The following is a 21085-nucleotide window of genomic DNA, read 5'->3' as shown; positions in this document are numbered from 1 at the left end:
AGTCAGCACTTTGCCTGCTGTCTTGAATATACTCAGTAATAAGAGTTACCACATCAATATTATTTTGTTAGCCTGCTGTTGGGCTACTCCAGAAGGATTTATGACTGAATGGGAATTGGATTAGATGGCCACTAATATCGCTTATGACTCTCCACAGAGTGGAGGGGGAAGCAGGAGAGTGAAGGGATCAGGCACATGGGCATTTTGGAATCAGACTGACCAACTGTCAAATCTAGGCTGTGCCTCTTTCTTTATGGGTGACCTAACCAAAGACCGTGGTATCTATCCGTCACTTACAGTTGGCTATGAAAGTCAGCTAAGAATTTATTAAAGCATCGGCACAGTGCCTGGTATATAGAAATGATTTAATAAACGGTAACTATAAATGACATTATCACCTTCCCCTGGTTCCTGTATTGGAATGATGGTGCAGTCATGAGGTTCATTCCCACTGACTCCCCATTTTCTAGGTCGTTATCAAATAATGAAGACATTGTGTTGCCGAAAGGTTGGTGCAGATACTCCCTTAGGGATTTCTCCATGCTAGTGCCTGTGTTGGTATCATTAAGATATCATTTTCTTTTCTAGCTAGTCAATAGTATTTCTTTCCAGAAATGCACATCTTTGTTTGGGTGATTTTGAGAGGAATAAAAACCATATGAATAAGAAGAAACTAGGATGGTCTTTCCCTTACATAATTAACAGAATTCGTTTTAAGGATTACTTTAAAGACACGTATGTCTTTTTGAGTCATTACTTTGAGAAGTTCAATTCTAATTTGAATAGTAAGTCATTCACCTGTGCTCTCTGCTGTCTACACAGCAACACATGAGGGGAAAACGCAGTTTAGGATATGTAATAAGCTAAATAATGGCCATGCAAAGAAAGCAAGTCCTAGTTCTTAAAAGTTGTAAATGTTACCTTATTTGGAAAAGGGGTGTTTATAGATATTATTAAGGTTTTTGAAATGGAGAGATTACACTGCATTATCCAGGTAGGCCCTAACGGTCATCATGGTGTTCTTATAAGGGGAAGGCAGAGGAAGATTTAACACAGACACACAAAGGAGACACACAGAAGAAGAAGAGGTAATGTGGCCACAGGGGTAGAGAGCGGAGCCCAGAGATTGGCCCCAAGTCAAGGATTGTTGGTGGCCACCAGAAGCCAGAAGAGGCAAAGAAAAGATTTTCCCCTAGAGCCTCCAGAGGCAGCATGGCCCTGTCAAACTTCTGGCCTCCAGAACTGTGAGAGAATACATTTCCGTTGTTTTTAAGCCACCCAGTTTGTTACAGCAGACTCAGAAAAGTGACACAGGATATCAAAGCAAAATGAGATTCTGGGAGCCAGATATCTTTGAACGGGGCAGTCTGGGATTCCTTGGCATATCTCAGAGACAGGAGAGGCAAAATAAATAATTTCAGGCTTTGAAGCTGAATAAATGAGGTCCCAATTGTGTTCCCATCCGTAATGATTTTGAATTCCATGTGATTTTGAACAACTCATTCACAAGGTAGCCCTGCATGTCACCAAAGACTGGGTCTGGAGGCCCACTCTTCAGAAGCTCAGGGGAGAGAAGAACAAGTCTTGATTCAGGCAGTGGCAGCTGGTTGGAGAGGGAGGCATATGTAGTAATTATACAAACAGCTAACATTTATTGAACACTTACTATATGTTAGGTGCCATGGAAAGCACTGTGCATACCTTACTCATTTAATACTCACAAGCGTATGCTGTAAGTACAATTCCTACTTCCATTTATAGATAAGGAATCAGAGGCATGGAGAGGATAAAATATATGCCCAAAGTAACATAACAAATAAGATGCAGAGTCAGAATCCGAGTGGTAGAATCAGAGCTTAACCACTTAGACTTGACAGTAATGTACCGATAGACAATGTTCAGGCAATGGTGTTCCAACTGGGAGAGGTGGGAGCCTGGAGACATCCTACCCTGGGTACATCCAGTAAAGGCATGCGTTGTCTGTAGAGATTTTAAAATAGTAATAAAACAGGAGTTATTCTGCCTTTTATTATTACCATGAGCCAGTAATTATGAACAAGGTCAGAATTTTAATACTCTGCCCTAGCAGAGCAGGTGCTCCCAAAGTCCCCCTTTCTTTGAGATGACACTGGGTTTAGTGACCATTTTGGACCATTCAAAACCACTTAGGTGGGCAAGATAGACTCTTGTCTGTTGATTGGGTGTGTCAGCCTTTTGAAGCCATGAAAGTAGAATCCTCAGGAACATTCTCTGGTTTATCTCAGCTCCCCACAGGTTATTAGCCCCTCTAAATGACCTTCATCGGAGGGCAACAGGTTGACCAGGATCCAGAGAGGCACGGGGATCAGTGTGCCTCTGTCTGAATGGCCCCCTCTCTGCACATCAGCCATTAACATATACATCTTATGTAGCCTCATCCCATAATGACCTATAAACAAAAGCAGAAAAAGTTCCACCATCTATGTGCCCATGGCTTCCAAATACCTATTTCTAGACCTGATTTCGACCCAGACCTCAGATTTATAGACCTATTTATCTCCATTTAAATGCCTAGTTCACCATTCAAATATCGAATGCCCCCAACCTGGTTAAAAATGTCTTACCTTTTTGTCCTGACATGGAAAGCATTCTGTCCACTCAGACCAGGTGCTCAGCTGACAGTTAAGTGCTGTCAAGGTGGAACTCTGAACAGCCCGACTTACTCTCCTGTAAAGAGGAAAGACCCTTACTTCAATTTTTAAGATTTATATTACGGTAATTTTTATTTTTGTTGTAAACTCAAAAAGGTCTTTTCATAGGAATATATCTTAATAATATGAAAACAGATTAATTCTTCCTCACCTGTACTGAGATATAAATGAAAAAAATTGTATATATTTTAAATGCACAATGTGATGGTTTGATGTACATTGTGAAGCGATCACCACAATCAAGCTAATTAATACATCTATTCCCTCACATAGTTACGTGTGTGTGTGTGTGTGTGAGAACACTTAAGATCTACTCTCTTAGCTAATGTCAAGTGCACAATACAGTACTATTAACTGTAGGCAGCATGTTGTACATTAGATCCCCTGAACTTACTCATCTTATAAATTTGTACACTTTGACCAACTCCTCCCCATGTCCCCAGTCCTTTGTAACCACCATTGTACTCTCTAGTTCTTTGAGTTACACTTGTTTAGATTCCACATAGAAGAGAAATCATGCAATATTATCTTTCTCTGTCTGGCTTATTTCACTTAGCATAACGTCCTCCAGGTTCATTCCATGTTGTTGCAAATGACAGGATTTCCATCTTCTTTAGGGCTAAACAGATGTTGAATTTTTTTATCTTTTTTTAAATCATTTTAAAATTCAAGTAAAATTAACATACAGTGTTATATTAGTTTCAGGTATATAAATGTAATAATTCAACAATTCTATGCATTACTCAGTGCTCATCAGAGTAAGTGTAATCTTAATCCTCTTTACCTATTTTACTCATCCCCCTACCCACCTCTCCTCTGGAAACCACCAGTTTGTTCTCTGTATTTACGAGTCTGTTTTTTTCCTTTTTCTCATTTTTCCTTTGTTCATTTGTTTTGTTTATTAAATTTCATATGTGAGTGAAATCATATGGTGTTTGTCTTTGTCTGGCTTATTTCACTTGGCATCGTACTCTCTAGTTCCATCCACGTTGTTGCAAATGGCAAAATTTCATTCTTTTTTTATGGCTGAGTAATATTCCGTTTTATATATATATGCGCCACATATTTATCTATTCATCTATCAGCAGACACCTGAGTTACTTCCATATCTTGGTTATTGTAAACAATGTTGCAATAAACATAGGAGTGCACATATCTTTCTGAATTAGTGTTTTCCTTTTCTTTTGGTAAATACCTAGTGGTGGGATTCCTGGATCCTACGGTAATTCTATTTTCAGTTTTTTGAAGAAATTCCAGTCTGTTCTCCACAGTGGCTACACCAGCATGTGTTCCCACCAACAGTGCTTGGGGTTCCTTTTTTCTCTACATCCTTGGCAACACTTGTTAGTTCTGGTGGTTCTTATTTCAGCCATTCTGAAAGGTGTGAGGTGGTATCTCATTGCAACTTTGATTTGCATTTGCCTCCTTTTAGTGATATGGAGCATCTTTTCATGTAGTCTGTATGCCTTCTTTGGAAAAATGTGTGTTCATGTCCTCTGCCCACCTTTAATAGGATTATTTGGTATTTTGATGTTGAGTTGGTGTTGGATATTAACCCTTTATCAGATGTATCATTGGCAAATATCTTCTCCCGTTCAGTAGACTGCGTTTTGTTTTCTTGATGGTTTCCTTCGGTGCACAAAATCTTTTTATTTTGGTGTAGTCCCAATAGCTTAATTTTGCTTTTGTTTCTCTTGCCAAAAGAGATATATCTATAAAAATGTGTCTACAGGTGATGTCAAAGAGATTACAGCTTATGCTTTCTTCTAGCAATTTTATGGTTTCAGGTATGGCATTTAGATATTTAATCCATTTTAAGTTTATTTTTGTGTATGGTGTAAGGAAATGGTCCAGTTTCATTCTTTTGCATGTGGCTGTCTAGTTTTCCCAACACCATTTGTTGAAGAGACCGTCTTTCCTCCATTGCATATTCTTGCCTCCTTTGTCATGGATTAACTGATCATAAAAGCATGGGTTTATTTCTGGGCTCTCTATCCTGTTCCATTGATCTATGTGTCTATTTTTGTGCCACAAAAATGTGTCTGTTTTAATTACGATAGTTTTGTCATATATCTTGAAATCTGGGATTATGATATCTCCAGTTTTGTTGTTCTTTTTCAAGCTTGATTCAGCTATTCAGGGTCTTTTAGGGTTCCATACAAATTTTAGGATTATTTGTTCTAGTTCTGTGAAAAATGCTGTTGGTATTTTAATAGGGATTGAATTAAATCTGTAGGCTGCTCTGGGTAATGTGGACATTTTAACAACACTGATTCTCTTAGTCCATGAGCACGGAATCTCTTTCCATTTGTTTGCGTCACCTTCAATTCCTTTCATCAATGTTTTACAGTCTTTGGAGTACAGGTCTTTTACCTCCTTGGTTGAGTTTATTTCTAGGTACTTTATTATTTTTGGTGCAATTGTAAGTGGGGCTGTTTCCTTAATTTCTCTTTCTGCCACTTCATTATTAGTGTATAGATGTGCAACAGATTTCTGTATGTTAATTTTGTATCCTACAACTTTCCTAAATTCATTTACCAGTGCTAGTAGTTTTGGGGGGGATCGTTCAGAATTTCCATACATACTATCACGCCATCCACAAAGAGTGAGAGTTTTACTTCTTCCTTACCAGTTTGTATCAGATGCCGAATTCTTTAATTTGTAATGTTTGCCCATTGATTTGGGCATCTAGGTACCTGCAGAATGTACAACAGTGCCACACTATATTCCCTTACCCTTCAGGTTACCTGGTGGGAGTGGGGATAGAGCAGGAAGGGTGTGTCAACAAACACAGGGATTCTTACTTGAAAGGCTTGGCAGTAAGGGCGCTTCCAACATTTGCATGATCTTATCTTCCTTCTTAAGAATTGCATGTACTGGGGCGCCTGGGTGGCTCAGTCAGTTAAGCGTCTGACTTCGGCTCAGGTCATGATCTCGCAGTTCATGAGTTGAAGCCCCGCATCAGGCTCTGTGCTGATGGCTCAGAGCCTGGAGCCTGTTTCAGATTCTGTGTCTCCCTCTCTCTCTGCCCCTCCCCCGTTCATGCTCTGTCTCTCTCTGTCTCAAAAATAAATTAAAAAGAATTGCATGTACTATTTTTTTAAATTTATATCCAAGTTAGTTAGCATATAGTGCAATCATGATTTCAGGAGTAGAATCCAGTGATTCATCCCCTAATACAACACCCCGTGCTCATCCCAACAAGTGTCCTGTTTTTAAAATGAAAGATATGTGGCCTCGTGCCCTTTCTCTGTTTTCCTATTTTTTTATTGAAGTAAAATACACATTATGTAAGTGCGAGTATCCTAGTCATTTTTACGTGTGCAGTTCAGTGACATTCAGTACGTTCATATTTTTGTGCAACCATCACCACTGTCCGTCTCCAAAACTCTTTTCATCTCCCTGCATTAATTTTGAGATGCAAAATTTAAGCAAAGGAAAAGGCTGTACAAGTTTTCCTTCCAGCCAATCACAGTTTTGAGAAATGAAGAGTGAAAATTTATTGTGTTCCTACTGTATGCAGGTGTGATGCCGGAGGGTTTATATAAATTAACTCTTTTAAATCTATATCAGTCCTATGTGGATCAAGTTATTCTAATTTTAGAGAGACAAGTACAGAGGAGAGCTTGCAATTTTGTACATTAATGTTGCATCCTACAACCTTACCGAATTTATTTATTACTTTTAATAGTTTTTTGGTGGAGTCTTTAGGGTTTTCTATGTATAGTATCATGTCATCTGCAAATAGTGACAGTTTTACTTCTTTCTTGCCAATTTGGATGTGTTTTATTTCTTTCTAGTGTCAGATTGCTGTGATTAGGACTTCTATGATCATGTTGAGTAAAAGTGGTAAGAGTGGACATCCTTGTCTTATTCCTGATGTTAGAGAAAAAGGTCTCAGTTTTTACTGTTGAGTATGATGTTAGCTGTGGGTTTGTCATATATGAACTTTATTATGTTGAGATACGTTCCCTCTAAACCCACTTGGTTGAGAGGTTTTATCATGCATGGATGTTGGATTTTGTCAAATGCTTTTTTCTGCATCTTTTGAAATAATCATGATTTTTATTTTTCATTTTGTTAATGTGGTGTATCATGTTGATTGATTTATGGATATTGAACAATTCTTACATCCCTGGAATAAATCCCAGTAGATCATGGTGAATGATCCTTTTATTGTGTTGTTGAATGTGGTTTTATTCATATTTTGTTGATGATTTTTGCATCCATGTTCAGCAGAGGTGGCTTGTACTTTTCTTCTTTGATAGTGTCTTTGTCTGGTTTGGGTATGAGGGTAATGCTGGCCTTGTAGAATGTATTTGGAAGCTTTCTTTCCTCTTCTAGTTTTGAAATAGTTTAGGGAAAATAAGTATTAATTCTTTAAATGTTTCATAGAATTCACCTATGAATCCATCTGGTCCTGGACTTTTGCTTGTTGGGAGTTTTCTGACCACTGATTCAATTTTGTTACTAATAATTGGTCTGTTCAGATTTTCTATTTCTTCCTGATTCAGTTTTGGAAGAGTGCCGATTTCTAGGCGTCTCTCCATTTCTGTTAGGCTGTTCAATTTGTTGGCATGTGATTTTTGTAGTAGCCTTTTATAACCCTTTGTATTTCTGTGGTGTCAGCTGTTACTTCTCTTCTTTCACTTCTGATTTTATCAATTTTGGTACTCTTTTTTTCTTTTCTTTTCTTTTTAAATATAATTTGTCAAATTGGTTTCCATACAACACCCAGTGCTCATCCCAACAAGTGCCCTCCTCCATGCCCATCACCCACTTTCCCCTCTCCCCCACCCCCCATCAATCCTCAGTCTGTTCTCTGTCCTCAAGAGTCTCTTATGGTTTGCCTCCCTCCCTCTCTGTACCTTCCACCTCCCTTCCCCTCCCCCATGGTCTTCTGTTAAGTTTCTCAAGATCCACTTATGAGTGAAAACCTGTGGTATCTGTCTTTCTCTGCCTCACTTATTTCACTTAGCAAAATACCCTCTAGTTCCATCACCATTGCTGTAGATGACATGTCATATAAAGGGCTAATATCTAAAATCTATAAAGAACTCACCAAACTCCACACCTGAAAAACAAATAAGCCAGTGAAAAAAAAATGGACAGAAGACATGAATAGACACTTTTCCAAAGAAGGCATCCAGATGGCCAACAGACACATGAAAACATAGTCAATGTCACTCCTTATCAGGGAAATACAAATCAAAACCACACTGAGATACCACCTCACGCCAGTCAGAGTGGCTAAAGTGAACAAATCAGGGGACTATAGATGCTGACAAGGATGTGAAGAAAGGGGAACCCTCTTGCACTGCTGGTGGGAATGCAAACTGGTGCAGCTGCTCTGGAAAATGTGTGGAGGTTACTCAAAAAATTAAAAATAGAACTACCCTATGACCCAGCAATAGCACTGCTAGGAATTTACCCAAGGGATAGAGGAGTGCTGATGCATAGGGGCACTTGTACCCCAATGTTTATAGCAGCACTTTCAACATTAGCCAAATTATGGAAAGAACCTAAATGTCCATCAACTGACGAATGGATAAAGGAGATGTGGTCTATATATACAATGGAATACTACTCTCTCTTTTTTTCTTGATGAGTTTCGCTAAAAGTTTATCAGTTTTGTTTATATTTTCAAAGAACCAGGAGAACTAACTTTTTCTGAAGAGTCAGAGTAGCAGAAAGCCCAGTGGTTAAGAACATGGGGTTCAGAGTAAGAGGACTGACTTTGAATCTTGCCACCTGCTGACTTTGAAAACTTGAGCAAGTTACTTAACATCTCTGAGCTACAGTTTTCCCATCTGTAAAACTTGGTTAAAAATAACATTGCCTAATGGTGTTATTGAAAACATGTTAAAATGCTTATGAAGTATTTGTTAAAGGTTGGCTTTTGTTATTACATGCTAAGATATCCCATGGATTATCTCATTTAATATCTATAACGACCCTAGGCTGTATATATTATTAGCCCTACTTGTATAGAAGAGAGTTGAGATTTCTAAGAGCTAAGTAGCCCCAGAAATCATAGCCCAAGGGTGACAAAGGCAGAATTTGACCCAGTTTGATGGCAAAGACCATGTTCATTTCCCCATAATGCGGCTGCTTCCTCATTTTATAAATCAGCCAACAAAACTGAGACAGTCAGAGCCTTGCCTGGAGTAACAGAGGTAAAAGGTAGACACTGGCCTGTCTACAAGGCCATGTTCTTTCTGTTACCCTCTGCTGCCTCCTCAGAGGTTAAAGAGCTTACCCGGGTCACACAGGGTAAGGTGGACAAGCCACAAGCATGCCTGGCTCCAAGCCTGAGCTTCTTCCCACAGCGTCATTGCTTCTACCGCAGTGTCACAGCCTGGTCAGCCCACTGAGCAAAGTAGGAAGATTGTCTGTTACCACCAATATTATCATAACTTCTGAGAGTCAGGCAGCCTCTACGGTGACAAATGGCACAATTATCACCTTAGTGTAGAAAAAAAAAAGGTGCTCCAAATCTGACGCTAATCATTCCATGAGCTACTAGTCAGAATGAAAGATGGCGTCCAGTCTGAAACCCTAGACAGGGATCCAGGGGATAGTCAGGAAAGTGATGTTCATCTTTAACAATGGTTTCCAAACTTAGATCCCAGGACGCTTCTACACTCTAACGTATTACTGAGGACTCCGAAGAGCCTTTGTTTAAGTGGGCTATCTACTGATTCAAAATTCAAAATCGAAACAGAAAATATAACAATATGTCCTTATTTAAATTTATCATAACAAACCCATTACGTATTACAATATATGCCATAATTTTATTTGAAAGCACACTTCCAAGAAAAATAATTGGTGAAACGCGTGTCATTGTTTTACACGTTTGCAAATGTCTTTAATGTCTAGGTTAGTAGGAGACACTTAGATTCTCCTTTCTGCTTCTTCACTCAGTCTGTCGCTTTACGTTGCTTTTGTTGAGGTTTAGGAAGAAAAATCAGCCTCATATATTTATATATTTATGGAGCTGAAAATTCTAGATGGGTGAGGAAATTTTCATACTCCTTCTTAGGTAATTGTGGGTGTTCTTTCCTACTACACTACAACTTGACAAGTTGACAATTTCTTTTTCTATTTTGTTTTTTTAATGTTTATTTTTTGAGAGAGAGAGAGAGAGAGAGACAGAGTGTGAGCAGGGAAGGAGCAGAGAGAGACTGAAACACAGAATCTGAAGCAGGCTCCAGGCTCTGAGCTGTCAGCACAGAGCCCAACGCGGGGCTCAAACTCATGAACCGCGAGATCATGACCTGAGCTGAAGTCAGATGCTTAACTGACTGAGCCACCCAGATACCCTGACAAGTGGTAATTTCTTAAATGTCAGTTGCGATGTGGAATCTGAAAGCATGTCAATGAATTTTTTTTTTTTTTGCACCCCGTTGCATTAAAGTCCACTGGTCTGTGTGTACCTTGAATGGACCTGCCACTCACACATGATTTTTAACATCAGGCATTGGAAACTTGGAAACTGATGGTTCACTATGCATATCTTAAAAATAGTAACACATTTCACTCTACAGTATAAAAACGTCAAATTTATTAATATCACCAGTGATCTCATCAAGCTCATAGTAGTGGATATGGTTTCCAAGTTTTTATTTATTTTTTTTAATGTTTATTTATTTTTGAGAGAGAGAGAGAAAGAGAGAGACAGAGTGTGAGTAGGAGAGGGATAGAGGGAGAGGGAGAAACAGAATATGAAGCCGGCTCCAGGCTCTGAGCTGTCAGCACAGAGCCTGACGTGGGTCTTGAGCTCATGAACTGCAAGATCATGACCTGAGCTGAAGCCAGATGCTTAACCAACTGAGCCACCCAGGCGTCCCTCCAATTTTTTAATTTTTGTTGGAAAGCTCACATGTTGTTATTTGGTTATTTGGTTTCCATGAAGTGATGGGCTCCCTGTTCAATGTCTACCAAATAGCTAAGCCTGAATAACCACAGCCTCGCAGCTATCTTGTCAGGTAAAAACAATGTTCCAGGAAACAAGTGGCTACTCTGATGTAACTATTCCAGCAATTGCTTTTTCTCAAGACAATCATCATACTTCAGTGCAGTAGAAGTTCTTAATGCATTCTTCCCATTTTGTCACATAGAACAGCTAAATAACATGTATTCAAAGATTGAGGTTTAATAAAATTAATAACTTTTACTGTTTCAGGGGGGACTTTCTTAAGGAAAACTTCATTTCTTTCCTGTGAGTTTGCTGCCACTGCCTTGATTTGTACCACGACCAAAGTAGTTTTATCCACCATAACTTTTGCACCATCAGTGAAAGTATGAGCACGGTGAAAAGGCCAACTGACTTGGTATTATTGTGATACTGTTTTGAACTCACAGACTCCCTCTGAAAAGATCCTGGGGACTCCCTGGGGTCTATAGACCACACTTTGAGAAACTCTGATCTATCAAATGACACTAGTGTGTAAAACCAGTGCTACTATCCCTCCAAAGAAAATTTCAGTGCTCAGCTCACAATCTTTCCCTCTACCGCAGTTCCTTCCATCGCCGTGGGAGACCTCATCATCCCCATAAATGAGCTATCCAACACTCTGCCCCTCAGTCACTCCTTGTCCTCATCTCCAGTGACCTTTTCCTCACTCTGCTATCTTCTATGGTCACATCCTGGTCTTTCTCACTCTCTGAAACAGCTCCTCCTCCAAATCACTAATTCGTCAGTCATCTGTGAATAGTTATCTGGGGGCTCCACAGTCTCTTCTCCCTCTATATTTTATGCTCAAGGATTCCCAGTGCACTTTTATTTGGACCTCTTTGGGGCTTTTAGTCTCCTGACACCTAAGCGTTCTCTCAGTAAGATCCTTTCCTATTTTCATTTCTCTTTATAACGAGTTTTGATTCCATGGTCTGTCATTTTGAAATCATAACTGTGCCCTAAATTCCTGGACTCCACTGTTCCCTTGATCACACCCACCTGTAAAACCCAACCCTGAATGGACTATCGACCTCATTACCTGGTTAACTCAATCTCGTAATAAATATCAGTTCCTAGGGCAATATTTTTCAATACCCAGATAAGTTATATACCTGCCTTCATATGATGTGGTCAATCTCTGCCCATTTTCTCAAAACTTAATTATCACACTTGTAATATTTGTGCAGTTTCTGTCTTCACCAGATTATAAGTTCTATGAAGGCAGATACTGCCTGTATATTTGCTGCTGACGTTCCAGCACCTATTATGGTGCCAGATACAAGGAAAGTATTCAGTGAATATTTAGGAAAGGGGGGAGGGGAAGAAAGAAGGGAGAGAAGGTGGGCGGAAAGCAGGGACGATGAGGAAGAAAAAAGGAAGAGAAGAAGGAAGGGGGGAGGGAAGGGAGAGGAGACGGAAGGAAAGAAAAGAAGGGAAAGAAGGAAACCAATTCATGGGAAATAGAATGACATTGTGTAGAGACTTGTTTGAACTCGATTTCCGGTTAGAAGCTAAGTAAATAATTCTGGTAACTAGACATTCAAATGGCTCAAGGTTCTGCCCATCTGTCATTTTTCTGATAGATTTCCTAATAATAAAAGCTTGAGGTATAGGAACATGGAGAAAGACAGGGTTCTAATCATCAAAAGGTGGGAGAGAAGGTACAGAGTAAAGGTTTGGGAACAGAAAATGATTCCAGCATTAGTTTGCTTCTCACTATGGAATTGTCAAGGTAATGTCAGTGCAAGCCCACTGAGACTGCATTATGATGTCAAAATGGAAGGAAACAGTATTAATGGATGGGAGCAAAAGCCTAGACAGAGCAATGCTGTGTTGCTGTCGTTTTAAAAGCTTTGTGACATGATGTCTAGACAGAAGCACATACAGTAATGCTATCACTGAAGCAAGAGTACAGAAGGTACACAGAACCATTCATTAAGTCATTACAAGGCTCCAACCTTTTAGCCAATATCAATATGTCCAGCATTTTCTCTTATCAGCCCAGTGAATCTTTAAATGTAGTTTATTTTTTGCTTATTACAAAAGTAATACATTCTCTTTAAAGAGAACATAGAAGAGATTATAAAAGAAAAAAATGCCCCCAACCCTGCCACCATTAATATTTTGTTCTATTTCCTTTTGCTTTATTTTCATAATATAATTGAGGTCATACTGAGTATTACATTTTACATCCTGATTTTCCACTTAATATCATAGCAGAAATGTAAACTACTTATGATGACTACACATGGTTCCATTCCTCTAACATCAAACAATTAGATTATTGGGCACCCAATGTTTCCATATCCTCTTATTTCCTGAAGATATATCCTGTGGAGTGGGATGGCTAGGTTGAAGGATACAGGTGATTTTAAGGCTTATGACACTTACGGCCAAATGGCTTTGCAAAATAATTGTATCATTTTTCAATCACTTAGGGAACCATGAATAAATCTGTGGTCTAGTAAATCTTGGCAAATAGTTTTAACCCGTCTCCAAAAAAATAAAAGAAGCGTCTCCTAGCTGCTGAGAATCTACTCAAGCAATAACACATTTCATACAGAGCACTGGGAGTCAGGAGCCTTTGATTCTCATTTTTAGTTTATATCTACTTTTCTATCTACTATGAGCAAGTTTCTTTAACTCTCTGGCTTTTAGATTTTTTAATCTATAGAATCACCCCCGGTCAATATAGTCAATTGCAGGATTTCTCAAAGTGTGCTCTGTGGCGTGCTCAACCTAGGGTTGAGAAGGAAGAGAAGAAAAATGACATGGTCAAATACGTTCAGATAAATTGCATACAACATGCTACTCTCAGAAATTTAAACTGCAACATATTAAAGGCCCTGAGAAGTCCTGCATTCTAATCTACCCAACCCAGCATTTCCCCAATTTTTTGAACACATCATTTCTTTTTTTCAGGTAACGTCTGTAAGATTGTGTAACACAATTGAGGAAACACTGATAGAACACCAAGTGATTTTGGGTCTACCAAACTTGCATTGCAACCCAGTTTCTGCCCCTTACTGAACTTTCATTTTATTATAACTGAAAAATAGTATAATAACCTATGTCTTGAATATGGAGTAAGATCATGTATGTAAAGCCCCAAGCACAAGCCTGATGTACATGTCAGTTTCTACTCTCTAATCTTCTCAACCCTGCACATGCTCATCAAAACTGCCCACCTTCATCAAAAAGGTATTGAATGTCTACTCTGCATAGGGCTGTGGGTTAGTGAGATGCTACCCATCTGCTTTTTAAAATAGAATGGCACATTGGGCAAAGGGCCTAAAACCTAGAGTTAAACGTGGAATCTGCGAGTCAAATACCTAACCCCAGAATGTGGCCACCACAGCAACTGAAATCAAAAAATGATTAATCAGCTACCCATTTTAGGCTAGAAGATTAGAAGGCCTAACCCCGATTATTGCCAGAGGATCATCCTAATAAATTGGCTTAGCTTATATTTAAGGCTGATTGTCACTGATTATATAATCTTGAGGCAGATCCATTCAGTTCTTACAGGGAAATCACATCATGAAACTGAGGTACTTTAAATGGCCTTTGAAAGTTTGCTGAGTCTCCAGCGACCTCCATGTTGCTAAATCCCGTAGAAAGTTTTCTGGCTTGGTCTTAACTTCCCCCTCTGTTAGCCATTGTTTCCTTCTTGAAATCATCCGTTCTGGGATTTCTTCAGCACCACACTTCCCTGTTTCCTCCCTCCCTCTGTGGCCCGTTCTCTTTGACTTCTCCAAAAACTGGAATGTTTCAGGCCCCAATGTTGCATTTCTTTTCTCTTCCTGTTTCCCTCACTCTTAGGACGGTGAGATCCATTTCCTTGGCTTCCCTTGCCTCTATGCTAATACCTCCCAAATGTAAATCTTCAGCCCAGACTACTCCTCTGAAATCCTCTTTTCTTTATCCAGCTGCCCCACTTTAGATCTCCACTAGGTCGGTGCCCCTGGGGCATGGCAAACTTAATGGCTCCAAACCTCAACTCTTCCTTTTCTACTAACCAACTTCTCTGGTTCACCCACATCCAAAAGTAGAGCCATCATAACACGCAGTTGCTCAAGCTAAATACTTAGCAATGGTCTTTAATTCCTTCCTTCCGCTCGCCCCCGTATCCAGTGCTTTGGAAATGTCTGTCCATTTTACTTTCAAGATACGTCTCAAGTATCTTCCCTTCTGCGTACCTCTGCTACCAGCACCCTAATTTAAGGCACCATTATCTATCATGAGATCACTGCTGTGGCCTCCTGTGGGCCAAGACATTCCACTTGAGCTTCCTCCAATCCCTTCTCTGCACAGCCACCAGGATGATTTTCCCCCCCTGCACTCCCATTTTTTAAGACCCTCCGGTGTTTTCCGGTTGGTTGGTTGGTTGGTTGGGTTTTAGTACCCATAGACTGAAGTTCAAAATCCTCATCATGATGTCAAAGTCCTCTGTGATCTGGTGTCTGCCCACTTTTTTGACATCCTGTCAGGGCACAATTCCCTGCTCTCACGCTGTTGCCATCCTTCAGTGCCATGAGCATGATGGGCCATTTCCCACTGGAGGGTCTGAGGACATGCTGATCTCTCCATTCTCCCTTTTCTTCACATGGCTTCTCCTGCCCATCCTACATCTCTCAGGTTAAATACCACCTCCAGAGAAACCCCACCCACCAGGCTGTCTTTCAATTGCTCTAATATCCTCTGTCAAAAGGATCTATTTGTTTCCTTCATAGTACTTATCACAGTTTTCTTACTGAAATGTTTTGTTTACATGTTAATTCTACTCTATCGCTACACTGTAAAGTCCGTGAGGGCAGGAACATTTATCTGTTTAGTTCACCACCTAGTACCTAGCATACCAGGAGTATGGAGAGAAAGGAAGGAAGGAAGGAAGGAAGGAACGAACGAACGAACGAACGAAGGTGTTTCCTGTGTGCTGGCAACACACAGAATTCCACACAGAACTTCTAGCTCTAGGAATGTTCCAGGCTTTCCTACAGAATGTGCATAATACTGTTTTCTCCACACAGAATAATCGCACCTCATTCATCTGGCCAAAACTTCCCAGTTCAGCTAAGGCTTATTATTCTTCCAGTTAGCTTTCCTTGACCTGCCCGCCCTATGCGAACATCTTGCCACCTACATAGAGCTTCTCATACTTTATCTCCATTCCTGCATGGCACATTCTGCAAGGCAGGCACATGACTACATTGTTCACCATTATAGCCTAGTGCTAAGTATAGTACTTTGCATCTAGTAGGTTGCATCTAGTAGGAGCTCAGTACCAATGTTGAGTATAAGTATATTATCTCATTTAATCTTATATTATCTCATTTAAGTTTTATAAGAACACTGTGGGGTAGGAACTATTACACCCATTTTATAGGCAAGTAAAACAGATTCATGGGGAGATAAAATAAACCTGCTTAAGTTTATATAGACAGTAAAATGGCAAAGCAAGGATTCCAATGAAAGCTGTTTAACACTAAAACATATGTATTGTTTTAGCATTCCAAGGTACACTATGAAGGGTTTCTGACAAAAGGGAAAGAGAGTAATAAAAGCAATATTCTAAAAGCTTACCATGTGCCAAGTTCTGTGCTAAGTACTTTAAATTTTTTTTTTTCAACGTTTATTTATTTTTGGGACAGAGAGAGACAGAGCATGAACGGGGGAGGGGCAGAGAGAGAGGGAGACACAGAATCGGAAACAGGCTCCAGGCTCTGAGCCATCAGCCCAGAGCCTGACGCGGGGCTCGAACTCCCGGACCGCGAGATCGTGACCTGGCTGAAGTCGGACGCTTAACCGACTGTGCCACCCAGGCGCCCCTGTGCTAAGTACTTTATATGAACTCTCTTACCTCCTGTAAAGTGCTCAATGAAATACATATCTCTGTTTCATAGATGACTAAGTTGAGCCTTAGAGAGTTTATTGTCCAGGTTCTAGAGCCACTAGGTGGTGAAGCCAGGACTTAAACCCAGGTTGATCTCACTCCATAGCCCATACCCAATGCCATTTGAAGTATAGCTAATAGTTAGTTACCCTGGACAAAAGTGTCCACATTCACAAGACTTGCTTCTGAGTCAAAGCCACTACTCCAGTTATTCATGTGAGTTAAAAATTCATGTAGCTCTAATACATACTGATTTCCAGTTATCTGGACAACCTTTGAAAATATTCACATGGCCCTGGCCCAGGATAGTCGGGTAAACACACTGAGATGCCCATGAAATAGGCAAAATAAAGAGGAGAATCGTGATTTAAACTTCTTAGGGTCCACTGCCTGTATGACCTATTTAACCAAGGAAAGGAACAAACCCTTGTGGTCATTCCATGTTTGGAATCCTCACTCGTGTTTCATCAGTCACCCTAAGGAATTTTGTTCATTCTTCATCAATAGACATTTTTGGTTGAAATTGTTATATTTGCATTGCTTATCAAAATATGTGTTTAGTTTTGGAAAAAAAAAACCACTTTTTTTTCCTGGGGGGCAGGTGTAGCAGCAATGGTGGTAATAACACTGATCTGGCAGTTAGAAGACCTGACAATTCCACTGGGTGGCTGAATCATGTAGAGCATGTCAAACTGCTTTGTTTCCTTTCTGGCTCTCAATCAGGGAATAGTAATTACAACAATCTTAAAGGGACATAATGAGGATTAATCGGTCAGTATTCTTAAAATGCCTGGCAGAGAAGTCTGCTTGTTATGTAACATGCCCCTTCTCTTTCTGGGGCTCAGATTCGTTACCTGCAACACAAGTGGATTAAACCAGATGTCTGAGTCAGTCCTAATTCTAAAGACCTGCAATATAGAAATGAAGGAAGCAGCCAACAAGAACTTTAGAAGAGTTACTGCAAATATATCCAGATATGTAAGGAGAATCATGAACACGATGATAAGTGGAAGATGTAAAAGAATACCAAATGAAACTTTTAAAGCTGAAAATCATTACAACAGAAATGAAAATTCATTGAATGGTTTAACAACAGATTAAATACTGCAGAAGAAAAGATTGGCAAAGTGGAAGATACAGTGATAGAAACTATCCAAAATGGAACAAAGAGACAAAAGACTGCCAACAACAATTAAATAAAGGACAGAGTCTCAGTGACCTGTGGAATAATATCAAGCTGTCTAACCTATCTGAAATTGGACTGTCAGAAGGTAAAGAGAAAGATTATGGGGCAGAGCACATATCTGAATTAATAATGGCAACACTTTTTTTGCCAAATTTTGTGAGAACTATAAACCCACAGAACCATACCAAGGTACATCATAAACTGCTGAAAATCAATAATAAAGAGAAAAATCATAAAAGCAGTCAATTTTTTTAAATGACATATTACACAAAGAGGAAGAAAGCAGATTTTTCCTCAGAGACTATGCAAGCCAAAGATAATAGAACAACATCTTTAAAGCAATGTAGCAGGAAAAGAAAACTACTCCCTTCGAACTTAATTTTCAACAAAAAATATCCTTCAAAATAAAGGCAAAATAAAGACTTTTCCAGATCACTAAAAATGGAGAATTCACCACCAAAAGTCATTCTGCACTGAAAGAAATGTCAAAGGAAGTTATTCAGGCAGAATAAAAATGATATCAGAAGTGGTAGGATATTACCTGAAGGTAGGCTGTGATAAATTAATGATGTATATTGTAAATCTTATAACAACAGCAAAAAAAACAGTAGAATAGCTACTAAATTATTTGGAATTAGAAAAAAAATATTCAATCTAAAAGATAAAAAAAAACAGAAACAAAAAACAAATGAGACTAGTAGAAAACAAATAAAAAGATGATAAATCCAAACAAATCGGTAATAACATTTTATATAAATGGTATATGTAAACACTATGATTAAAATATAGATTGTTACCCTACCACCCAGCAATTGCACTACTAGGTATTTATCCAAAAGGTACAGGTGTTTTGAAGGGACACATGCACCCCAATGTTTATAGCAGCGCTATTGACAATAGCCAAAGTATGGAAAGAGCCCAAATGTCCATCGACAGATGAGTGGATAAAGAAGATGTGGGTATATATATACAATGGAGTATTACTCGACAGTCAAAAAGAATGAAATCCTGCCATTTGCAACAACGTGGATGGAACTGGAAGGTATTATGCTAAGCAAAATAAGTCAATCAGAGAAAGACAAATACCACATGTTTTCACTCATATGTGGAATTTAAGATAAAAAACAGATGAACATAAGGGAAGGGAAGCAAAAACAATATGAAAACACAGGGAGGGAGACAAACCAGAAGAGACTTTAAAATATTGAGACCAAACTGAGGGTTGCTGGAGGGGCTGTGGGTCAGGGGAAGGCTAAATGGGCAAGGAGCATTAGGGAGGACACTTGTTGGGATGAGCACTGGGTGTTATACGTAGGGGATGAATCACTGGATTCTACTCCTGAAATCATTATTGCACTATATAAAACACAAACACACACACTAAAAAATTAGAAAGAGAAAGAAACTTTTTCAACCTAACAAAGAGCATCTACAAAATAACTATAGTTAAAATCATCCTTAACAGTCAAAGCCAAAAGTTTTCCTCTTAAAATTAGGAGTAAGACATGGGGCGCCTGGGTGGCTCCGTCAGTTAAGCGTCCGACTTCGGCTCAGGTCACGATCTCGCGGTCCGTGGGTTCGAGCCCCGCGTCGGGCTCTGGGCTGACGGCTCAGAGCCTGGAGCCTGTTTCGGATTCCGTGTCTCCCTCTCTCTGCCCCTCCCCCATTCATGCTCTGTCTCTCTCTGTCTCAAAAATAAATAAACGTTAAAAAAAAAATTAAAGAAAAAAAATTAGGAGTAAGACAAAGATGTCCAGTCTTGCCACTTCTATCAGCATAGAACGGAAGGTTCTGCCCAGGACAATTAGGCAAGAAAAACCAGTAAAAGTAATCCAGATTGGAAAGGGAGAAGTAAAAGTATCTCTATTTGCAGATGCCATAATCTTGTACATAGATAATTATAAGAAATCCACAAACAATATTATAACTAATAAATTATTTCAGCAAGCTGCAGGATATAAAAGCAATGTACAGAAACAATTGTATTTCTATATACTAGCAATAAACAATCTGACAACGATATCCAGGAGTCAATCTCATTTACAATAGCCTCAAAAATATTTAGGAATAAACTTAACAAAGGAAGTATCGGACATACACTGAAAAGTATAAAATATCATAGAAAAAAATTAAAGAAGACCTAATTAAGTAAAAAGAAATCCAATATTCATGGAATGGAAGACTTGGTATTAAGGTGAAAACACTCCCCACACTGATCTGATCTGTAAATTCAATGCAATGCAATTTCAAAATCCCAGGGGTTTTTGTTGTTGCAAAATTGGCAAACTGATCCATACTCATATGAAATTGCAACCCAGAATAGCCGTTAAAAATAAAGAACAAAGTTGGAGAATTCATACTTTCTGATTTCAAAACTTAACTACAATCGGGTGGCTCAGTCAGTTAAGTGTCAGCCCTTGATTTCGGCTCAGGTCATGATTTCACAGTTCTTGGGTTTGAGCCCGAGTCAGGCTCTGTGCTGACAGTTCAAAGCCTGCTTAGGATTCTCTCTCTCTCCCTCCCTCTCTGCCCCTCCCCTGCTCTCTCTCTCTCAAAATAAATAAACTTTAAAAATAAATAAATAAAGTATGAAGAGTCAGATAATTTAAAATAAAATTTGGGGAAAAACTCACCACACAAACAATAATCATAAGAAAGTAAGAATATGATATTAATAATAGACTGCAGACCAAAAACAATTGCTACGGATAATGAAAGTCTTTCATAATGATAAGGGGGAAAATCATCAAGAAGTCATACTAATTCTAAATATAGATAGATAGATAGATAGATAGATAGATGTAGATAACAGAGCTTGAAAATACATGAAGCAAAAATTGAAGGAACTGAAAGGAGAAGTAGACAAATCCACAAATATAGCTGGAGATTGCAATATCACTTCCTCAGTAATTAATAGAACAAGGAGATGAAAAGTTGAGCGACATTAACAACCAACTTGATTTCATGACTTAGCACTACACCCAACAACAAAGAAATATACACTTTTCAGCACACATTATATATTCACTAAGAAATCCTATTTTTTATCATAAAACAAATCTCAATAAATTAGAAGGATTGAAAATTGTTTAAACTTTTTAAAGCAACACACATGCTAAATGTATTATTTATATAAAATATTTGAGGTTGGATATTACAACTTATTTTCATTACCATTGTTTTAAAATGTTTTTTCTCAACCCCATTTTTTGTTGTTATTCTTTTATTTGTTTGTTTGTTTTTATATATAATTTATTGTCAAGTTAGCTAACATACGTACCATGCGCTCTTGGCTTCAGGAGTAGATTCCCATGATTCACCACTTACATGAAACACCCAGTGCTCATCCAACAAGT

General features: G+C 38.9%; 1 protein-coding gene across 1 annotated transcript in view; it reads right to left on the bottom strand.

Moving 5' to 3' along the window:
* The window catches only part of C8A (complement C8 alpha chain), a 68523-nt gene that overhangs the window by 44584 nt on the left and 2854 nt on the right, over nucleotides 1-21085 (bottom strand). Inside the window, exon 2 of the mRNA XM_045477549.1 lies at nucleotides 2604-2706. Within this exon, the coding sequence (XP_045333505.1) occupies nucleotides 2604-2706 (103 nt within the window). The remainder of the gene's footprint in view (nucleotides 1-2603; nucleotides 2707-21085) is intronic.

Source organism: Leopardus geoffroyi, chromosome C1, assembly GCF_018350155.1.
Source record: "Leopardus geoffroyi isolate Oge1 chromosome C1, O.geoffroyi_Oge1_pat1.0, whole genome shotgun sequence".
NCBI classification, from domain to species: Eukaryota; Metazoa; Chordata; class Mammalia; order Carnivora; family Felidae; genus Leopardus; species Leopardus geoffroyi.
This window is presented reverse-complemented; position numbering and strand designations above follow the sequence as displayed.